At 43.3% G+C, this 22,549-nt stretch overlaps 2 protein-coding genes across 2 annotated transcripts in view; both read left to right on the forward strand.

Annotated features, from left to right (window-relative positions):
• Positions 1 to 17,445, forward strand: part of LOC134551476 (deubiquitinase DESI2-like) — a 52,369-nt gene extending 34,924 nt beyond the window's left edge. Inside the window, exons 4-5 of the mRNA XM_063399136.1 lie at positions 316 to 457; positions 16,715 to 17,445. Coding sequence (XP_063255206.1) covers positions 316 to 457; positions 16,715 to 16,957 — 385 coding nt within the window. The 3' untranslated portion in view covers positions 16,958 to 17,445. The remainder of the gene's footprint in view (positions 1 to 315; positions 458 to 16,714) is intronic.
• A 4,161-nt stretch (positions 17,446 to 21,606) lies between these two features.
• LOC134551277 (cytochrome c oxidase assembly protein COX16 homolog, mitochondrial) overlaps positions 21,607 to 22,549 on the forward strand; it is a 44,548-nt gene continuing 43,605 nt past the window's right edge. The window contains exon 1 of the mRNA XM_063398704.1: positions 21,607 to 21,757. Within this exon, the coding sequence (XP_063254774.1) occupies positions 21,698 to 21,757 (60 nt within the window). The 5' untranslated portion in view covers positions 21,607 to 21,697. The remainder of the gene's footprint in view (positions 21,758 to 22,549) is intronic.

Genomic DNA, 22,549 nt, shown 5'->3' on the forward strand with positions numbered 1-22,549 from the left:
CTCTTGTAATAGAAATTTTTCTTCTGGGATGATGGGAGAGTAGGAGCAGATGTCCAGAACTGAGACTTCCCTGCTGCAAGAAGATCTCAGGGCTGTTGCCTGTGTGATAACTTGCTTTGTGGAACAGCTGTAGATATTACTGTGCCATTCTGTTAGTGAGAGTCTCTGACAGCCTCAGATATGCATGTCCATAACATTTTAAGCCTGTCCTCCAGATATAGGCCAATATCTGATAATTTCTTTCTTCCTTGGAATGTATCACGCTCTTCACTGTATCTTCCTGTTTTTCCTGTTGGATGTTTTGTTTTTATCTAGAGAATCCATTGCCTTGGGCACTACGGACTTTACAGAAGAGGACGTGGATAAGATTATGGAAGAGCTGGGCAAGGAATACAAAGGCAATGCGTACCACTTGATGCACAAGAACTGTAATCACTTTTCTTCTGCTCTGGCTGAGGTGGGCACAAACGAGGTTTATTTATTCATTTTTTACTGTGTCAGTTCTGTAGTAATGTTCACAGAAAGGGACCTGGGGTCAGCACACCCTGCCAGGTCAGAGCCCATAGCCAAATATTCTCTCTCTGTCTGCCCTTAATATTTTTGGAAGCCTTTTGCTGTTGAAAGGGATGAGATCAGGAGGTAGAGATGTGGCAGGTTTATCACATGTTTGGTCTAAACTGTGTGGGAAAATAGGAGTGCCTGTAATTTGGTTCACTGAACAGGCACTGAGCAGGAATTGAAAGGACAGACCTGGTTAGCATGCAAATGAACAATCATTTTTATAACAAACATAAATAACAGTGTATGATCTGCAAAGGCATAAAAATGGTTTATAAGTGTTCTGGAAACAAATTTGCACTCTTCAGAGAGTAGGCATTCTTTTTCTTTATTTAATCTGCACCATCCAAACCTATTAAAAAAAGAATTTATTTTCTTATAGACCTCTTTGGTGCTTATTCACATCCATGTTCTCAAAACCACTGTGAGTTTTGAGAAATTATTATAACAGAGCTGTTATTTCTATTCAAAGACAATTGAAGCACAGAGAAGCACAAATTTTATTCCATCTATCTGCTGATTTGGGGTATCTGATTTTTGATTCTTAAAGATGTGATTATTTTGGGTGGAAGTTGCCTTCCTCCTGAATTCCCAGATGAGCTGGTTAAAGTGTGTTTCAATAAAGGTGTGAATATTCAGCATTTGTGTAAATCTGATTTTCAGATCTTAAACCAGTCTCAGAAAAAGTTGGGCAAAGCACAAAATGGAGTGACCTTCCATAAAAACTGTTTCTGTGCTTTCCATACTTGCTTTATGGCAAACTCAAGGAGAGAATATAATTTGTTGTGATAGGGTAGGACTGCTGGAACAGTAAAACTTTAATTTCTCCCTCTGGGACCCCCATCCTAATTAATTACACATCTTTTGCCTTTCTTCATCATATGAGGCAAGGGTCCTATGCCAACAACCTCTTTTGTCACAAGTGTTCATTCATCCCCAAACAAGCCCATCATGGATCCCAAGTGAGCTGTGTGGAAAAAGTACTGTATGATTTTCTAAGAAAATACCAAGTGAATCTGAGAACCAGCAATTGATTTACAAGGGACCTGCTTATGCTCTTAGGAACACCAATTCTCTTTTGGTTCCATCTTCATTAATTATATATAGAGTCCTTCTGCAAATGTTGGCAAATTAAAACAAACAGGAAGGAATTGAATTTGTACAACAGAGAAGGAAGTTCTAAGCAGTACAGTGAGAAAATCAATGTTAGCCACACTACTAATTTGGAAGCAAATGTCAAATTACTAAAACAGAAAAAGGAACTTGAAAAATTATGAAGAAAACTCAGGAGAAAGCTGTGGGATTATTAGAAAAAGATAAATAAAATCCTTTACCTGCAGCAGTGAAGTAAAGTCACTGCTCACTATGTGTTTTGAAAGGTAAAATGTCTGTCTTGTCTCTAAGCTATAAGCTCAAAGCCATTCTTCCTTGATTCTACTGCTACACATCAGTGTATCCCTCACTGCCCCTTCCTTGTCCAGCTCTCCTAACACAAGTCAACTAAGAGCTCTTATAGAAAATTTTAAATTTTGTTTTCAATATGCTTTTGCTGGGCATCTTTATAGGAGTGGAGTTTAGGGTTAAGTTTTCCTGCAAGAGCTTTCTTGGTGGATTCAGAGCGCTCATGCATCGCCCCATAACCTGTCTGGATTGTAAAGCAAAAGCCTGAATGGCTGGTTCTGACACTTCCACTCCCAGGAGCAGAATTTTCTCCAGATTTATGTCAGTTTAAATAAACCCTTCATGGGCAAGCAGGATTTTTTGTTGCTGTTGCTCTTCACATATGCCTGTGTTTATCAACCCTCTCTAATGCATTACAAATGCAAACCTGGAGGAGCTGGGCAGCAGGCCCAGGAGCAGAATGTCCTGGATTGTCTCTAGCATGGGGATACAGAAAATGGGAGCTGAGATTCTTATAAAAATACCTGGTGGTATGAACTAAGAAAAAATCCTATCCATTCAATCAGTTAGCAACATGAGGAATATGTGTGGCTGCCTTACAATAGGTAGCCCCATCCATTCTGGTAAGTACTGTCATTTTGGCAATTTGGAGCTGGGTGAGAAGTAGCATAGCTTATCTTGGGATATCTCTGACCTTTTGGAGGAAGTCTGCTTGAAATCTATGGAGACAGAACTGAAAGCAGAACTGAAAGTTTCTATTCTCAACATCTGAATGCTTTCTTTACTTCCCAGCCTAAGTGATTTTTTCTGTTCCTCTTCCTGTAGTTCCCATTAAAACTAAACAAACTAAGAATCACCCCATTGGGAAGCTCCAGTCCCTTCCATGCAGAGCTACAAGATGCATCCTCACTGGGCACACAACATCATGCTGGCTGCATGATGACTGGCTCACAAGCCTGTGTGGATAATGTGCCACCATATAGCCAGAAAACAGAAATTATATTTACACCCAAAAATCAATTCTGAGATGCATCTCTTTAGTATTTGTATTGCTCTTTTCTTCAAACTTGTCATCTGCGAAGGAGTAATAATAACAACAACAAAAATATTTAGCACCTGTTATAGCATACTCATGGTATGTGACAGTTAAAGACAGGAAACTGGAAAATTATTAAAATTTGAAAGAATTACAAGAAAGATGTAGAAATTTTGCTCAACACAATGAAGCACTGGAACTGGAGTTTCATTCCAGCCACAAAAAAAAAGAAGCCAAGGATTTTTTGTGCAAATTCTTGATCTCTCTGTTGCTGTAGCCTGAAAGGTGATGCTATAGGTATCACAATGCCCTTTTACCCCAGAGAGGGCTTGGGGTGGAGGATGCTTTTTAGCATGAAAGAGAGAATGCCTAGATCTGCTCCCAACAGCCTTTAGGCTTTTCTGCTTAAAAGCATAAGCCATTGTGCACGTTAAGGAGATGGTTGTTCTGAGCCTCCTGGGTAATGCTAGGCAGGTCACATCCCTGTGCTGTCCTTGCATACTGGCTTATTGGCTTCCTTCAAAACAGGCTCTGAAATCTTTTGATGACAGCTCTCTCATCTGCCAGTGTTAGTTACTTGGTTTTTGGCTGGTACTGTTCTGTTTCAGCATGCAAAAACATAGACAGAACTTTATAGCTGAGTGGTGATGTCTGTGTTAGTGTGTGTTTACACAGACCTGTCTGGCAGGCCTCGAGGTTTGGTTGCAGGCCCTGTGCTAGGGAGCTGAATTCAGGCACCCCAATTTCCTCAGCTGGATGTGGGCTTGCTAGTTAGGATCCATACAGATGTTGTCCCTGTGGCAGGCCATGGGCTGGGAGGATAATGCCATCTGGTCATACAGACTGAGGTAAATGTAGCCATGTGTGCTGCTGGCTGGGGTCACAGCTCTGCAGAGAAAGGTGTAAGATTGGCTCTCCTTCCTTCATCAGCTTCCTCAGGATCATGCTGTGAGACAACAGTCACATATCCAGTTGCCAGGAGTTGTAGAACAGGTTCTTCATCCTCAGGACTGCTGAAACCAGGCTTTATTTTCAGATTTTTATGTTTTTTTTTTCCTTTACCTATGTTTTCTCAACAAATAGAACATTCATTCAGAAATCTTCCATCTACATCTGTTTAGGAAACATTTTTTCTGTCAAATTCCCAATTAATATGATGATGCCTTGGTCCTGCCATGATAACTGGTAACAGTGTTTAAGAGTTACATGCAGGCTGACTGCTGATGGTTAGGGGTATGTCTGGACCTGTGACCGTGACTCTGCCATTTGGCCATGCACCTTGAAAAATCCCTGGGCTACAGAAGTCCAGCACGGGCAGCCAAGCTGTACTTAACCACTGGGCATGCCTTTGATCTACTGTCTACCTCTGAAAAAACTCACTTTGCAGTACACTGTGCAGCCTCATTGCAGCCTCACTGTGTGCTGCTGTGGCATTGAGCCTCTCTCTGAATCCATACATCTCTTCTGAGTCTTTTGAACCTCCTGCCCACATCGCTTGTAAGCTGCAAAGGGCTTTCTTTGTTACTCTCTCATTGCCACTTTGCTCTGAAGTTTCCTTATTGTCTACTGCACGCTGTCAAGCATATTTAACTTGCTCAAGACTTAGTTCTCTCCCTGCTTTGTCAGTTCCCTATAGACTTTTAACGAGCAGCTATTGGAACAAAGAGGCATGGCTTGGTCTACTCACAAAGCAGCTTCTCTGGAAAGAAAACAGAATGCTGCAGTTTCAGCTGCAGCAGTTCAGACTTCATCCCAAATGCCATTTTATGGCAGCTTTCTCAGTAAATGAACATGCTGCATGATCAGGAGTCTCTTCCTGTGGATTCTTCTTCACCAGGAACTTTGGATTATTCAAGAAGTGAAGAACTACCAGAAAGCATGAGTGTCTGCACAGCATTTTAATTAGTTTTGAAGGAAGTTCTGATGTAAAGCAGGGCAGAATGTCCTGACGGATAATCATAAGAAAGAAATCTGATGCACTCCCTGTGCATCTGCCCAGCTCCAATTTAAGGTCACTCTATACACACCACTTTGTAACCCCTTTGCATCCTCCCTTTACCCTCACCATCTAGGTCAGTGTGGAAATGTGAGGGGACCTTGATTCAAGCAGTCAAAATCTAGTCAAGGTTGCCTCAGCCACTTGATTCCTGCAACATGATGTCATGATACCTGTATTTATAAACCTCTTAAACAAATTGTGGGTTAAAATAAAGAGGTCCATCAACTGGGATTAGCAACTTGACTGCAAGAAGTTTGCTCCTTTTATGTTGCTCATGCTGACAGTCCCCAAAATCTAATAGTATCATAGTCTGTGAAGAAACTATCCAAGAGGAGGGGCAATCCCTTTGGAGGACTTATGCTTACAATTTATGCAAAGAAAACTCAGTGAAGTCATCAGCATCAGATCCCAAACTTCCTGTCCTGTTCTGAGTTTATGTCCCATTCTGTGCTTTAATACTCCAGTGGGAATTTATTCTGATGAAGTTATGCACGTGTGGGGAATTCAGTTAGGTCTATGTCAAGACTGGAAAAAGCCCTTCTGTTTGATCTTCTGTTTTAAGTTACTTTGTTCCTAACAATCCCCTGCAATCCTCCCTAATGTGTACTTACAGCAACCCGTTCAAAGTGCCCTTCAAGTCACTGCAAAATATTTGTGTTCTTTATGAATTGTCCTGGCTGATGAAAAAGGATATTTAAACTCTGCCAGATGGTAAAAAACCCTGGTTTTAAACATTAGTAAAACATTTTAAAACAAAACAAAACAAAACAAAAAATAAAGAAGGCTAAAATAATTAGTTCTTTCTATAAGGTGAACTGTTGAATTTCCTGGTTCTTTTAGAACATGGAGATGTAGATAGAAAAAGGACAGAAGATAGAAATTGCTCTAAAGAAGTCATAAAAGCAGGGAGAAGACAAACTCAAAGAAATTCCTGTACTATAAGTCCTCTGCGAGGATCTGGAGATCTTAGGTCCTATCCTTGCCACTGCTTTGCAGAAGCACTGATCACTGCAGCAGTGGGCCACGAGAAACTATGATGTGAGGTGCCGAGAAAGACTTGCACTTACACACTTTGTCACCAAGTCTGCTCTTTGGGTATAGTAAGGGTAGGAGCATGCAGACACAGGGAATTGTGAAATTGCTGTCAGAAGGCTCTTCTCAGTGCAAGAGCATGGCTCATGATTTCTCTGCAAGCCTACAACTGAATTTGGACTTGGCAGATCCTGGGTGAGGCAAAAGCATTCTTGGCACAGCTTGTAGTTCCAAACATATGTAAAGGTGGAACCACTGACATGGTTCAAGTTTGGGCATATAGGAATAGGAGCCCTTTGGATGGGTGGGCATATGCTGAGAGTACAGTGCCTGAGGACAGCTTCTGCACAGGAGACAGCAGCAGCTAGAGGATCAGAGGGAGGATGAACGTTTACTGCCTTGAGGTTCTTCTCCAGTCTGGGGATATTCCTCAGTGTTGAGTGTAAGGATCACACATGTCACTGGATCTTAAGGACTCTGAGAAAGCTTTTGCTTCTTAGCCCATTCACAAACAGAAGACAACTCATTTGACTTCTCACCAGCAATTTTCTATGCTTCTGAAGTTTTCTAAATAAGCTGTGGAGCTGTGTTCTTACCAGAGTGACGACAGTTGCTACAACACATCTCAGAAAAGGACAAACTGCCATAGGAAGGGAGAAAAACACCTCTGAATCAGCACCATAACTGGAAGTGAAATGACTCAAGGAAACCACTCCTTCTGCTTTCATTGGTTTGATTACTGCCAAGCAACTATCCCTATTTAAGGAAACCTTCCAGCACCTTGCTATAGGACATACAGCACACCATTATCAAAGAAGTGTGGCTTCTGAGCATCAGGGAAGGCAGCCCCTTTTAATCCCCAGAAGCTTTACCTAGTGGTGGGAAAGCAATGAAGTTGCTGGGTATTATAGGGCCTTTTGATAATATATGAAGTTGATGCTCATTATAACTAGGAAATGAATTTAGAGGCAGTGGTTTGATTTGCCTTAGAAATTTTTGTTGCTGGAGCTTTACCTGAGGATGGCAGTGGAAAAAGATTTTATTCTTGTATCACATCTATCCTTCATCTTCTTGAAAGAGTAATGATCTCTTTTTGATTTGTTTGAGTAATTCATCTGAAGTACTGGAAAAGATCAAAACTCCCTATATACCCTGAGAAACACCTGAATGGTCTGGTATGAATTCCCTCAGAGTTTATGAAAGCATAATATTACTACATCACTGAGGAGTGATGAAGCACAGTCAAAAAAATCCCTATTTGCTTCCCAAATCATCTCGTATATCTCTTATATCCAGAGAAATGTATTAAAAAAATCAGACCCAACTGTGAAGTTAGTGCCCATATTTGATCATTCTTCACAAGGCCTTTTAAGGTCATTTGGATTTCAGGAATTAAAAACTCTTTGGGAAAACAGACTGGTATCTCATTATCCAGCATCCTTTTGTACCTACTGACCCTTTTCACCACTTTACTGCTTTAAGTAGTAAATGTTTCCTCATTGCTCAGCATTTCTTGATCCAAATGATTGGATCTAAAGGGCAGGGCTCAAAGATGCCATCTGGACAAATGGTTAAAATTTGAACTAATTATTAGAGTTTAATGAGGATTTTTGGAAGTGTTGAACGAGGATTTTTGGAATAAACCAGGTATTCAAAAGCAGAGCCTTTTAGAAGGATCTGATAGTTTTAATAAAACTATTGCTAGGATGTTTTGTAGGTTCAAACAGAACTTCTAGCTGATGAGACATTACTCATTCACAAGTAACTGAAAGAGAGAAGATTGCTGAGGTGCAGGAGAGCAAGTTCAACTAAAGATTTATTAACCTTTTTGTCTTACATTTCAGGAAAAGTTCTTCTGAATATCATCCACAAGATGTTCTGAAGCAGGGAATCCCTCAGCCTCTCCCGTGGAAACCATCCTTCCTTAACTATTTACATAAACAGGGACATAACACATTTCAGTAGGAGAAGACAGAGACCTAAATCAGAATTTTGTCCTTGTTGTTTTAGAAGCTCATTTTGAAGTAGAATTTTCAGAAGTTTCTAGAAAGCGCAAATTATTTTGGCGAGCTGGTGATCTTGTCCTTGGGCTGAAGTGGCCTTGGAAAATACATGTGGAGGTTAATAAAGTGAGCTGGGCCTATTCTTTGTTGACAGAGGAAGGAAGGAGAGTATTCTAAGCATTTGAGGTGGCTGAGATCAGCCTTGGAAAATTTTTAAGGATCCTAGATGAGGATCTCTGGATCCTAGAAGGCAGGGATTATGAACCCTGTCCCAATCAAATAGTTTGCAGCTAGAGTCCTAGAGCTATAGCACTACAATACTCAGCCCGGGAAGTAAATATCTTCTAGTCCCCTGAAGTCACCAGGACTCTCTCAAATCAGCCTAAAAGGATGGTTTCCAACAGGAAATACCCTGCAGATTCACAGATGGAGTCTGCTCAGTGGATCCTGATGGTTACTGCAGCAGGCCTCTAGCATACCCATGATGGATGTCGACACCATAGGGATATTATTAAACCTGCCTGCCAGATGGAAATGCGTGGTAAAGCCACACACCTGGATCTCCTTGAGAGGCAGGGGATGATCCTGGTGCAATCAAGTTTGCTTGCAGGCAGATCACTGGGTCTAGGATGGTTGCTAGGGCTTCTTCACCCCTCCCTTTGTATTATTGGTAGAGATCTGTCCTATTGATAATAGCAGAGGGAGGCATTGTCATTGCCTGTCAGTGTGATGGCAGGAAATATGCATCTCTCGTGACTGCAGTGCAGCAACAGCAATCTCTGTGATTGGCAGTACAGCTGGGTCTGGTGTATACTTCCCTGATGGTGTGGCTGTCCCAGCTGTCCTTTGTCAATGTGGGTGGAGTTTTGGTAGAACAGAGGGATTGTATTTTACTTGTGGAGAGTGTGTAGCTGTGCTGAAGTGACAGGAGATGGTAGTCAGTACATATTACTTTCTCTCTGAATATTCACCCATCCTTTTTCAGCCACAGCAAAGCTGACAGCACATAACAAACCTACATCAGAATCCTGCTTTCTCCAGAGAAGCTTGGCTTTCAGCAAATTCTCTGAAATAAGGCAGGTTTGCTGAGGATCAAATGAGGGCAGTTTTTTAATCATCAGTGAATAATTCAAGAGGAAAGCTTTTCAGGTCCATCCCCAAGCACATGTGACCTTCTTATCATCAAGTTATTAAAATCTAGGAAGCTTTCCTTAGCCTGACAGCTATCACAGAGAAAGGATTAAACACCAGAGAAAGGAGGTTCAGGTGGCATTTGAGTCACAGTCAAAAGCAGCAAAAGCTTTTATAAACCAGTCTTTAGCAAATCCTAAGTAGACAAATAATGCTGATGTCTTCCTTAGTCAACAATTGCTTTTCAGTTGCCTCTGTTGCAGAGGAGGTAGGTGTTTTGTTGAGTGAAAACCTATGTGCAATTCTGTTAATGACGGGCAGACAATGCTCCCAACAGACATAAAAGACACAAGAAATGAAGAAACAAACAAATAAGCAGCCACAGGACATGAAAGAACATTAGGAAAGCTTTATTTCCTGGTGCCGGAGCCATTCGTCAGTGAGGCTGATGGAAAGGCTTGCTTCATTGTGGCAGCCTTTGAATGTTGTTTGCTCCACGGAGAACAGGCTGTGTTTATTTTCTGGTTTTTAGCTGCCACATATGTTTAAAAGAAGCTTATTTATAAAGATGCCCTGCACCCATAAATTTATTCTCATGGTTTCAGATGGATGTAATTTTTCATCTTGCTTCTGCCTGTATGCATGCACAGTTTTGACTGCATGCAGTTAATAAATTGCTATATTGCATTCCTGATGTAGTGTCTCTGCAGTGGTAAAATAACATTTCTGGGTGTAGGTTGTGTATAACTTGAAATTTATGAAGCCTTTGGGAATTCCTTAGAATGAAGGCTTCTATAAAAATTTTATTTTCCCCCCACTGTTAACTCTTGCCTTGCTATCCTGCATAGTCCAACGAGAGTTATTACTGGCTTAACTTTTTATATGGACTTTTCAGCTCTCAGTCCATCTTCTTTCCCCATTTATCTATTTGTGCAGAATAATATGAGTTGACAGGTAATTTGAAACAGAAATCAACCCCCCCTAAATGGCAAGATTTCAGCATATAATTTCAATTTTTTGAAAAAGGCCAGATTTTGTCACAATATATACCTCTGCAGCTATTTTAGGTTTTCCCTAAAATGTGATCTACATAGAAAAAAATATTAAAAGTGAAGATACTTTAAGAGGAAATTTAACAAAAGAAAAATATCTTGAGCTCTCTGGGGCTGGTGTAAATGTGGCAGGTTTATCCACCTATTTTATTTTATCTGCTTTTTGCATCTGTCTTACCAAACCGAAACCCCTGTTTCTTTATCTGTTATAAATGAACATAGTGCCTTGGAGCTTAGTTAGTTCACTCTGTTTGGGGAGCTCATTCCTAGTCACACCCTCACGGGGCCTTTGAGTCTGTGTGTGTGCAAATGCCTGAGAACAGTGCCTCCTTTCCATGACTGAAGATGGCAAAAATACCCCTTTTCACAACTCCCCGATGATAAATGAAAAGTGTGAGGGCTGTAATGAACTGTTGGAATATATTGAAAGGCTTTTGAGACTGGAGCCTTTTGCTTAGGACTCCTGCTAACACTGTCATACAGATCTTTCTCCATGTCTCTGAATTCCTGTATTCTCCTTTTATCTCCATCTGCAGCAACCTGCTTCTCACTAACGATAGGAAACAAGGCTTGAGACTGAAACACGAGTTATTCTGGTTAGCTATGCAGGAAAAATAGACACTCTTACTGTCTGTCCCTCTATGCATATGAGTTGGGCTGGTCATGCTCAGCATGTCCACAATACTTGAAAGGATGACCTTGTTAAGCAACAGCTGTTCTCAGCCACTGGTCTTGAAACAGCATCTGTTAGGAGAAGGCAATTCCTCTTCATGCCATCATCATAATGGGAATGAACTGCAGTTGTTCGTTCATTTGGTGGGAGAGTCTTTATTTTAAATGCCATTAACAAGCCCAGACTCAATTATACTCAGTTTTCCCCAAGTAGTCATTCATTATGAGGCCACTTGCTACCTACCCTATCACCCTGCAGCTGTTGGCTGTACTTACAAGCGCTCATTACAAAGACCTTCATGTTCAAGAGGGCACTGCCATGCTCCAGTGTTGGTACACGGCTAATCAGTGATGCCACTCAGAATTCAACTCTGAATGTGGTTCAACAAGATGTCACAACTGCTCCCACTGTGGCTCTCCACTGGTGGCCTGGCCAGTGAAGCTGAAATACTGCCATGAGTGCTGAGGTGCCAGGAGCCAGCTGCCTCATTTGACCCAGAGCTACCTACCCCATCATTTGTGCACACAGACTGCTGCAGAAAGGCAATCTTGCCCTTCTACCACGTCCACAGAGGTGACTGACATGCTTCCAACTAGCTTCACAAGGGGAGCAAGACAGTGGGTATTAGTCCCTCCTTTCAATGCTTTCCTTTTTCCCTCAGTCCTGGCTAGTCTCAGATAGAGGGTGCAGATTCTGTCTCTATAACACCTATGGTCCTGGAGAAGACCTGTAGCAGTTGCAGTGCTCTGCCCACCTCAGAACAGAAAAGGATTGCATAGGAGAATGGGAGCATTTCAGGCAGTTGCTTAAAATAATGACTTGGCTGCTACCTTCCTGCCTTTGACTCAGGTTGCTACCTCCCAGAACACGGCTTCATTACTGAGCTCATTTATTGTCATCTATAGTTTCTCAGCTATACCCTTTCCTTTGTAAGTCACAGGCTATTCCTGGCTCTGCTGAACGTGTGCTGCAGGCTTCACAGCCCGTGGCACTTCATCTAGTCTGTTGATTCCCACAGGCTACTTAAATTCCCCAGAGTAGAAACTGTAATTTTTACACAGTAAGTATACTATAAATCTGTTTCAAGCAATTGATCCTAGCTTGCCAACTCCACCATGGTGAGACTGTTCCTTCAGATGAGCTGTGAAGGTGGTTATGTCCATTCTCTCTCAAATGTTATTTCCACTGTACACCCTATGTGCAGGAGCTGATTGGGGTGCAGAGCTATAGGTATGTTCCTTGTTGATGCACTCAAACTCCCTTAGCTCTGCCAGCACTGGGCAGATATGCTGCCAGGTTAGTTTTTGTGAGGTGGCAAAAAAGATGTTCCTGTGCCTTGGGTTACTGGTTTATTCTAGATGTGTCAAAGAACTACATAGATTGAATTGAATTTTCTCTTTCTACATGTGCTTTGGCTGCTCTAGCATAGCCTGCAGGCCTTGCCTGGGCAGATGTGCTGGTTTGTGTCTAATGGCCTTACTCTGAAATTCTGATGAGGATAATCTATGCTGTATTGTATAGGCCTTGTAGGAGCCATTCTATGCAAATACTGTAATGATTTCCCTGGGGTTCTAAAGCCTTTGCTCTTAAATTGCTCTGAGGTGTGTGTTAGACTCCTCAGGTGCCAATAAAACCCCTCTGCATTCTCTAAGAGATGCGGAGAGGAATTCTGTACAGTAACTCAAATGGATACATGTCCCATATGGATGCCACCTCATCTTTAGCAAGGCTGCTAAGTGGAAGAGGCAGTGGGTGGTTCAGCAGATGTTCAGTGCTGAACTCTCCAAGCCTCAGTTTGATGACTAGAATTGAAATAATTGGCTTGTATTGTTTGAGCAATGTTATGTTGCCTCTGTTCATCTCGATTTTCCCGGATTGGAGCACTACATGGTGCCACTGAGAGGGCTCACTTGCAGAAAATATCCTCAGTGCCTTGAGTTATTCTTTTATGCATGGCTTGAATCACCCCAGTTGCATCATCCAGCACAGCACAGAACTGATTACATTTGGGAGCTTTCTCTTAGGATCTACAACTGATCAGCTCTTCTCTATATTTTGAAAGGGGCTCACCTGTTAGACAATCTCAGATAATGTCTAGCATATGCCCACACAACCAAAGCCCTCTCAAAAAGCAGCACATCGATAACATTGTCTTCTAGAAGGCAGGAGACTCAGCATCTTCCATTGCTGGATGGCATTTCAGCCCGTGTTGCCCAGCTGCTAGGCTGTTCCCCTGCCCACTGCAAAGCTTTACAAAGAAGTGTTAAAGCCTTGCCCAGCAGGGACAGGTAGCTCCTAGGACACCTAGGGGAGGGGAGAGGGTGCAGGGCAGTTTGTTCATTTTAACTGGTAACTGTTTTGTGCAAAATTATACAGCTTAAGTTGCTTGGAGAATATTTTCATATCCTGAATTAGTTGTCTCTTGATTAGTTGAAATCCTGGTGTGGTTTTGACAGTTGACTAGAAAAAGCACCCAAACTGTCTGGTCCCATTTCTCCTGCCCATTTGTCTTCAGCCATGGATGGCTGAACAGCTCTTTCCACTTGACTCTGCAGGTGCCAGCTGGGTCACTCACAATTCCTACACAGAGTCCCCAGAGGAAGCTGCAGCTATGGGAGACTTGGCTTTCTGTCAGCAGGTGCTGCTCAGTGGAAGCTGCAAGTACGTGCAGCCTTCGCCCAAGTGCCTGAAGGGAGACCTGGTCTCAGGCAATCAGAAGTTGTGCTTGGTGCAATTTCTGACCTGTAACAGTTTATTATTTATTTACATCTCCTGTCAGAGTTAGTACATGACCTAGCACAGAGAAGTTCATCTTCTTCAACAGAGAAAACCCCACTTCTTTGACAAGGAAGAAAAAAGCCCATGTGAAATCTTGAACTCTAAAAACATCTGAAAAAGGGTTCTGCTGATGGAAACAATGCGTGGTAACAACATTCAGTAACTTTATTGTTCCAGTGAGTGATTTTCAGTGGAGAATTTCTCAGAAGAGCTGCAGTCAGTAGATTTTTCTGTGACTTCATATGCAGTTGGAAAACACCCATTTCATCTTGCTTCGTGCTGTTTTATTTAAACTCAATTGGCTTAATCCCATGGCAGCCAGGCTCATTTGATGTTTCTCCATTAGTTAAGCACTGCTGGATGCTCCAGCACAATACACTTTATGGCAAGGAGTGAAAAACAGAGAAGATTGTAGTGTTGGTAGCAATCTCTGCCATTGCCCTTTTGCTCCTATTGAACATTGTGTTCTGCTGTGGAATAATAATGAGGCTGCACTGACAGGAGGTGACATGACAAGCAAGACTGAGGTAAGGGAAACCACTTTGACTTCATCATTATCCTTGAGCTCCACAAACTGCCCTTTGTTGCTTGGTGGCCCAATGCCCACACATCTTCATTTTTTTCTGGCTCTTCCTTGCTTTATTGATTCATTCTGGGTGAAGAAGCTCCTACAGAAAAAAGGCAAACATCTCAGCATTTCTTCCACATTGGGAAGTGCTATTTCAGTTGCTAGGGGATCTGCTTAGAAAATAAACCCAACTCTTAAAAACAGTATTTCCATTTCAGGCCATCTTACTTTATGCTGTTCTGTTGTTCCAGCTAATTTTCCAAAGAATCATACCCTGGTTTAATTGTTCTATCTATTAATATCTAAGAGGAGGTCTTTATTAAAACTTCAAACTGCTTGAGAACTAAACCCACATGCATGCATACATCACAAGGAGCCTAAACTGAGTCATTTTCTATGGCAATATGTTGCCTAAGTTCCTGAAGAAAAAGAGGAATACTACAAAATCTGAGGGAAATTGTAGTGCAATTTGTGACTTTGGCTCAGGTGAAAGTAGTGTAGTGTAGGTCAAAATGTTTGAGTAGAACACATCAAACACAGTCTTAAACTTCAACAGTATTCTTGTGAAAATTGTCTGATACGTCTGGTGAGAAAATCAAATGGATCAACAAATTTTCTATGAATGAGTCTCAAGCATATGTGGAGAGGTTATCCACTTATAGGCTCAGGCAATAGCTCTAGCAATGGAAATCAGGGAATCTGGATGGAGATACAAAATTGTTAATAAAGCAATCATCCCCCGATTAAAAATTTCAAAAATACAGATTCATTTAGCTGTGTCTAAGGTTAAGTGGAATGCAGCACTGGTGAGAACTGAAATAGAAGTCCTTGGAGTGTATTAGGTGAAGAACAGTCTATGCTTGCAAGTAATTTTAGCAGCTAAATGGCTTTGCTCATTCTCTGATACCTAATGATAATGTCTCCAATTTCACACATTGATTTTTAAACAATGCATGTCAAAATAAAGTGAGTTCTGTAGTCAAATTAGCACAGTCACAGGTTTGCTGCCTTCTCCACACCTCATTGGAAATGCCATGCTGTTGGAGCAAGCTAATTCCCTTATGCTCAAGGTGACTTGGAGTGGGGCGTGGAGCATTCTGCCCAGGCCATATGCAGGAAGGACCAGCTGCTCATCAGCCGTAACAACTGGAACACGCACAGCCCATCCTCTAGAAAAAGTTCCATTCTCCCTGAAAACTTCCTGAAACCTCTAAGCCCTACGTTACCTTGCCAATAAGAAACTTCTCACCAAATCATCTTCTTAGTGGACAAACACCCTTGAGTTTTTGCAGTACTTAGTATGAAATTAAGTGTGGTTTTAGTCAGAAAGAGGGTGGGAGGAAGGGCAGAGAAATTTAGTATTGGGAAAAGGTACAATATGGACAACCCTGAAACCACTAATTCATGTAAATTGTGGGACAAGGTCTGTGGGGTGGAGTTTCCTCTCTGTCTTTCTTGCTGCATGGGAAACAACACAGGGAGGGAATGAGAATTCAGGTACTATGACTCCTGAACCTGCTATGGACTTTAGGCTCTGGTACACTGGTGTAGGGCCCTATACACAGGCAGTAAATTTACTAAAGAAGGGCTCTTGAGGCATGCCTGCTGATCAGTTCCCCATGTCTCTTCTGTGCCTGGTAAGGGATATAGTAAAATATAAAGGGAAACATACTTTATGTGGTCTAAGCCAGATACAGCTATTAAAATCTGGCACCTGTATGTCTGTGTGGTTAAACGCTACAGAAGAAAGGGTCTGCAGTATAAATCAAGTTGTTTCCTCGTGCTGAATTTGATATGACCTTGGAAAACAGTATCTGTGCTAGCACAGTGTAATCCAAATCAGTGCCAGGAGCATCTATGATGGAACAGAGATACTTACAACCCAGGTTGGGGTGGGTTTTTTTGTTGCTTTCCCCCCCATATTAGGAAATACCATATGAGGAGAAATTAGACGGTGGTATGGTAGGATAGGAAAAGGACCCTCAGATACTGTAATTTGACTGAACCACTGTGTCAGAAAAGGGAGCAACAACAACAGCTTCTCAGGCATCTCCATCTACCTAGTCATACTCAGCTTCTGGGCTCCTCAAGGTCTGGCCAGCAACAGCTTAAACATTTTTCCAGACTTTTTGAGCTACTTGCTAAAGGAATGTCATTGTCTTGGGTGAGAAGCCCCTGCAGGCCTGTTCTTTTACCCATGGACTGCCTGGAGAACAGTCACCAAAGCCACTGAGGGCCATGAAATGTTTTTCCTGGTCTCTGTTAAGATGCTGACAAGGCCTACACTGGTGGGGGTCCCTGTGCATGTCAGGCAGTCATGTGGATGTTGGCATTACATCTGTTTCTGACTGCAGAAGATGCTCCTTTCTGTTCTGAGCAACAGGGAATTGGCCCCGTTGAGCTGGTGGTGTGGATGGGGATGACATTGCCTGTACGCTTGTTTTGGTACTATTAACCATGTTCCTTTTCGGTTTACTCCACAGATATTATGTGGGAAAGAGATCCCCCGCTGGGTGAACCGCCTGGCCTACTTCAGCTCCTGCATCCCTTTCCTCCAGAGCTGCCTCCCCAAGGAATGGCTGACCCCAGCAGCCCTGCAGAGCCACATCAGCCTTGGCCTTCACAAGGAGGAACAAGGGGACACAACGGATGAGGAGTCCCCCTCCACCTCTGCAGCCCCCTCAGCCTCAGGCACATCACGAACCTGTAGACATACACGGGTCTAAACTGCCCAGTTTGCCCCCAAATAACATCCCTGCTCTTTTGTTCTATCCGTTTCTCACACCCTTTCGCACACATTGGTTTCTCTTTTCAACAGACAACACAGGGGAGGGAAGACCCTTTCTGCTTCAGTCCCTTTTCCATGGACAGCCACTACAGTTGCTTGGCAAAATGACTGTGAACCCCAACACAGAACTGAGGATTGTGGTGACTAAACTGTATTTCCCTCCAGGGGCCTCCATGATCCTTGATCTACAGAGAACTGCTGACTCTCTCAGGCATGAGAGGATGTGTATGGGCAGACTGCACATACTGTGATGTTCCTTCTCTGGAACCGTTTTATCTTTTTATCTCTCCCTCTACCCATTTAAGCCCAGCAGTCTCTTCTCTATTTTGGCTGGGTTTTCCTTTACCCAATGACAAATCACCTGCCCACAACCAGTGAAGGAACCAGAGCCAGAACTCCTCATCTCTTAGACCAGCAACAAACTGCACTCAGATCCATCCCTTTTGTAATTATCAGGTTTCTAACTCATGTGAAGGACAAATGAAAGGTGCTCCTGTTCTACAACCACCTGTTTTCAGTACTCAAATTTAAGAGCTTGAATGACTGTCCTGCTCTTGAAAATAATAACAAAGAATCTAGAAAACGAATGTGTTACCATGGCTTTTCTTTGGGGTCAAAAAGAGCATGGGGCTGTGGTGATAAGAGGCAGCTACTAAGTAGATGCAGAGATGACTCGACCATATTGGTGCTTTTTGGCACAGACCCCTCCCACTTTTCCTAATCCTAGGCAGTGTTCCTGGTTTTCTTTTTTTCCCCCAGATTTCCTGGGGTGTCTCTCTCCTAGGTGACATTTGCTGGCTGTATTTGGGGAAATGGCCTCCCTGAGCACAAGGAAGAGGAGAGTGAATCTGTTTGGAAGGTCAGTATTTCCTTCAGATTTTCCTCCTGCACTCACAGACATAAAACATGGCTTCAGAGCCATCCTTCCCTGGCCTATTTCCGAGCCAATGCAATTAGGTAAAAAACAAATAGTGAACCCAAAGAATGTCAACCTGTTCCTTTCTTCTCCCTTTTTGGAGGTGGAGGGGGAAACTTAGGGCCACATCTGGAAAGCACAGATGACCCTTCCAATGCATGGGCCACCATGGTGCCTTCCGCTGTGTGCACTATTTCAGTGGAATGAAAAATGGGCACAGCTGGCTCACTGGCCTCTCCAAGCTGGCTCCTGACGAGAATCTGGTCCTTGGATGTATTTATGCTAATTCTGACAGCTGATGAGAAAGCACAGAATGAGGAAAGGACAAGTACACTAACTCTTCCACTCAATTACCTCACTAGGAATTCTAGTCAGAAGGTGTAGGAAAGACTCAAAGGGGAATCCAGGCCCCCTCTCTCCCTTGCAACTTCTCTTGGCTACACAAAGGAGGATGAAAAAGGAACTGGCAGTGTGTTGAGAGGGAGTTGTCATTTTAGAAATGGTGTTCTCAACAGCTACTGCCAAGTCAGGATTTCCACCCTGCACCCAGAGAGAGCTACAAGCTTTTAAGATGATGATTGTTTCCTTTTTTTGATCACAAATGCATGCTAAGTCCAACCAGCTGTTTCTTTAGCTCAGGTATACAGGGGTGTGTGCTTTCAGGGCTGAAGGTCTCAGCTATGATGTATATCATGTCTGCACAGACAACGTTTAAAGGTTTGTTTTATGTGCCATGCTCTTAGTGAAGCAGGAGGCTCTGGAGAGATCCACTGGATGGAAATGTAACTCACAGGATGGCCTCGCTCCACTGCCTCCTGAAGTGATGCGTGTTTAGGCAACAGAATCGTTACAACATGCCTCTCATTTTCATCCTCCTGTACAAACTGCTGCAAGTTCTGTACTGAACTAAAGTCATGTTCCTTATTAATCTTGGCTACCTACAGCCAGTGCTGCATTGTGAGCAATTCTGCACCTCCTGGTAACCAGTCCAATACCAATCTTGATTAGTATGGCTTGTCCAGGGATGTTTAATAAGATTTCCATCATGATCTCCATGCCACTGCCTAGAAACCATATTGCACAATGTATTGTTTCACTCTGTATTCCCCTGCAGTCGTGGTCATTGCAGCCTAAACCATTGCAGCATTGCAAGCTTCATTTGTCTGAAGTTCCCAGGGTTTCTGCCAACAGCCAGCAGCACATTATGTGCAATGAATTTTAAAGGTCCTTCTCAGGGAGAAAGTGAGAAGAGGCTTTCCCAGAGCATTTGTCTAGGCCAGGGAAACTGCAGTCAGAAACACCTCGTTCCCTTTGTTGTGATAAAAGCCAGCCAGCCATCACCTTAAGCTTCTGCTCTTTGCCTGACCTTCAGATGAAGCATCATATATACATCTAGCACATGGGCTCCAGAGGCACATTTCACACACAATATCCTCTCACAGTACTTCACAAAGTAAAAAATGTTTAAATGGCTGTATGGTAACCTGGACAAGAAAACCACATTTAGCCTACTTGGGAACATAAATATGTGCTTGAAGTATTGGGAACAACATTTGGGGCAAGCTGTGAATGACATAAAACCCCAAGATGTTTGTTTACCCACTTTTATGTTTGTCTATCTGTTTATGACAGTAGGGGTCACATCAAGGAGGCATCAAACCTCTGCTGTAAATCAAACCCAGAATATATTCCAATCTTCCAAACTGTTTCTCCCTACTCCTCTCTGTTCAAGGTGACTGATCAACCAACAATGAAAAGAACAAAGTGACACTGTGGAAATAAAATATTTATTGATGATGGCTTTACCTTTGTAATTTAACAGCATTTTAGAATATTAAACATTAAGGCATTTTAAAAATCCTAATTTACTGTTCATCTCTGGCACAGTGTGTTTGTCTTAGGCATTTGTATTATCCTTCCAATTATTACAAAATTGTCGTTGTTGTTATATAATGATACAATATTTGTATTTAGTTACACATTTACTTTCTCTTGCTGCTTTCTCTGCACAACACCATGTGGAAAATTTTAAATACCAACAGCAGTTATCAGTGAAAACAAAAGAACGCTGTGTGAATCTTAACAAGAGCACCCCATCGCAGTGGAACAAACTCTTAACCTTCTCTCCCAGCCAGGACTTCTGGTGTTCTTTTAAAAGCTGGGATAAGCAGGCGCCAATTCTGCTCATGGGCATCAGCAGCTGTGGGTTACATCTCTAGCAGTGACCTAATAGTATTCATGTGGGACAGTAAGACTGGAGGTGAGGCTAGCCTAACACTGGAATATTCGAGGTACAAAACTGTTTCTAGGGAAGAGATAAGAGAAGGGAAGTAAGTAATAACCTCTTTTCTCAGCGTGTCTTAATCTATAGTAGCAACTTCCTTAATTTCATAATTTCATGACATTATTCTTTCTGACTTCTTTTTGGTCAGTTGCTTCCTCTTCACAAGTCTGTTTGAGGCCCATTTTTCTCAAACTCTTTAGAAGGGACAGTTGTGCTTTCAGAGGCCCTGGGTGTGCTGGTCTTCCAGCACCGAGCCTGTGCTCTGTGACGAGTTCATCCCAGGCTCAGCACAGCATGGGGATGGACACAGACAGACCTGTTCTCTTGCTCTCACTGCTCCCAGCTGAGAGTTTGCATCTCTGGAATTCAGACCCATGTTGCCTTTGTGTTACTGAGGGACTCAACAAATAGCCATTTCCTGCTATGTTATATTTTTATTCTTCAGTTCTGTTTCTTTCTCTCTAGACTGGTACATCTCTCAGAACAAGTTAGTGGACATTGGATTGCAATAATATTAGCATATCTTACTATATGTGTTTGATTTTATTCTCATTTTAGCTTGTATATATGTGCTATCTTATTAAGATGGTCAGAAAACCTTATTAAGTATCTCTACCACTTCCTTGATTGATGGAGAAGACCAAAGGAAGGGATCATCAATGTTCCATTTTCAAATGTTTTTAAATTACTATTTGAGTTGAGGCAGCAAGTCCCTTGTTCCACTTTGTCCCTGCCCTGCATGCCCATCAGCAATGACTCGGAATGTGGAAAGGCTGTGTAGTGATTCAGAGGTATGTAAAAGGGGACCTGACATTCTCCTGTCTCCACTCTATGATTGCCACAGGCTACCAGGACAGGGCAGAACCTCTGGCTACAGTAATAGATAAAAACATCGCAGCGTGTGCCTGGAGAATGGGTGCTCTTGTCTGTAACAGGTCAGCACTCCAGAACCACGCGTGTGGCTCCAGCTGAGACCTGTCGGGGTGGATGGCACACCACATTTAATTCCTGGCAGGTTTGAAGGACTGTTGGCTCTAAATGTCAGAGTAAGGCTGCTCACTAGCACTGTTGTGGCCAACTTTGTTTTGAAAAGGGTTTTCTTAGTTCATTTTGGTTGTGACAAGGGTTAACAATGCAGAAAAAACAGAAGACACAGCTCGTGACTAGGCCTGCTCAACTGTGTTCATCACCGAGCTGTGAGGGAACGCGTGAGGGGGGTGTGTGTGGGGGATGTGCGTGTCGGGACGATGCGTGAGGGAAGGGGGCCGAGCCGGGGCCCAGCGGTGCCGCCCGGGCCGCAGCGGAACCGGCTCTGCGGGCCGCTGTGGCGGAGGGGCCGCTGTGGCGGAGGGGCCGCTGTGGCGGAGGGGCCGCTGTGGCGGAGGGGCCGCTGTGGCGGCGGAGCGCGTCCCGCCGGAAGCGCCGGGGCCGGGCCGGAGGCGGGAGGCGGCGCCCGGCCCGTGGGGCGGGAGCGGAGGATGGAGAAGCTGCGGAGGCTGTGGAGGGGCCGCACGATGACCTTCGGGGTGCCCCTGCTGGTGAGCGGCGCGGGGAGGCCGCTGGCGGCGGCGGCGCCGCGGCGGGCGGAGCTCCCCGGGCGGGGAGGAGCGGAGGAGGAGGAGGCGCGATGGCGGTGGGCGCTCGGCTGTCCCCTCCTGGGCTGGGCCTGCGCGGGGCTGCGGGAGCCGTGTGCCCGCCCTGCCCGGAGACCTTCGGGGCTCGGGGACACGGTCACACCCCGGAAGATATTCCTAACTGGCAGCTGAGGAGAATGAAGTTTGCTGGTGGTTTCTTTTTGTGTTGGTTTTTTTTTTTTTTTACCTGTGAAACACCACTTGTGTTTCTTGTCTTAATTTCTTTAGTTGTTCATTGGATTTTAAATTGCAGTGGCACTGTTGGTCTGATAATTTGTATATCTAAATAAGTGGAACGATTTTGATTGAAGTGAGTTGATGTGTTATAGGTAGCCGCTGTCCTCAAAGTGGTGAGTGAGGCATAACTTCTAGAGTAGTTAAGCTTGGGAAAGATAAATTATGTCGAAGGGTTAAAGCAAAATTATAAGACTCTCTTTCACACATTATCTGTGTAGATAGTGCACATTAGGTTGCACTTCTCTGTCCTAAGTGCCTGTGTTCATTAGGGGGAAATGTAAAAACTCAGATGCACTTCTGGATAAAAACTCAGCAAGGAAGACAAAAGCAGCACCAAGGCTAGTGTGGTTTCTGTTTGTGGAATTCATGTCTCCTTATCCATCTGTACAGTTGATTTGCAAAAAGTAAACAAATTTCAAGGTGGATAAAGAATAAGGCAAAGGATAGTTCCAACACTAT

The sequence above is a fragment of the Prinia subflava genome, chromosome 5 (genome assembly GCF_021018805.1).
Source record: "Prinia subflava isolate CZ2003 ecotype Zambia chromosome 5, Cam_Psub_1.2, whole genome shotgun sequence".
Lineage (NCBI taxonomy): Eukaryota > Metazoa > Chordata > Aves > Passeriformes > Cisticolidae > Prinia > Prinia subflava.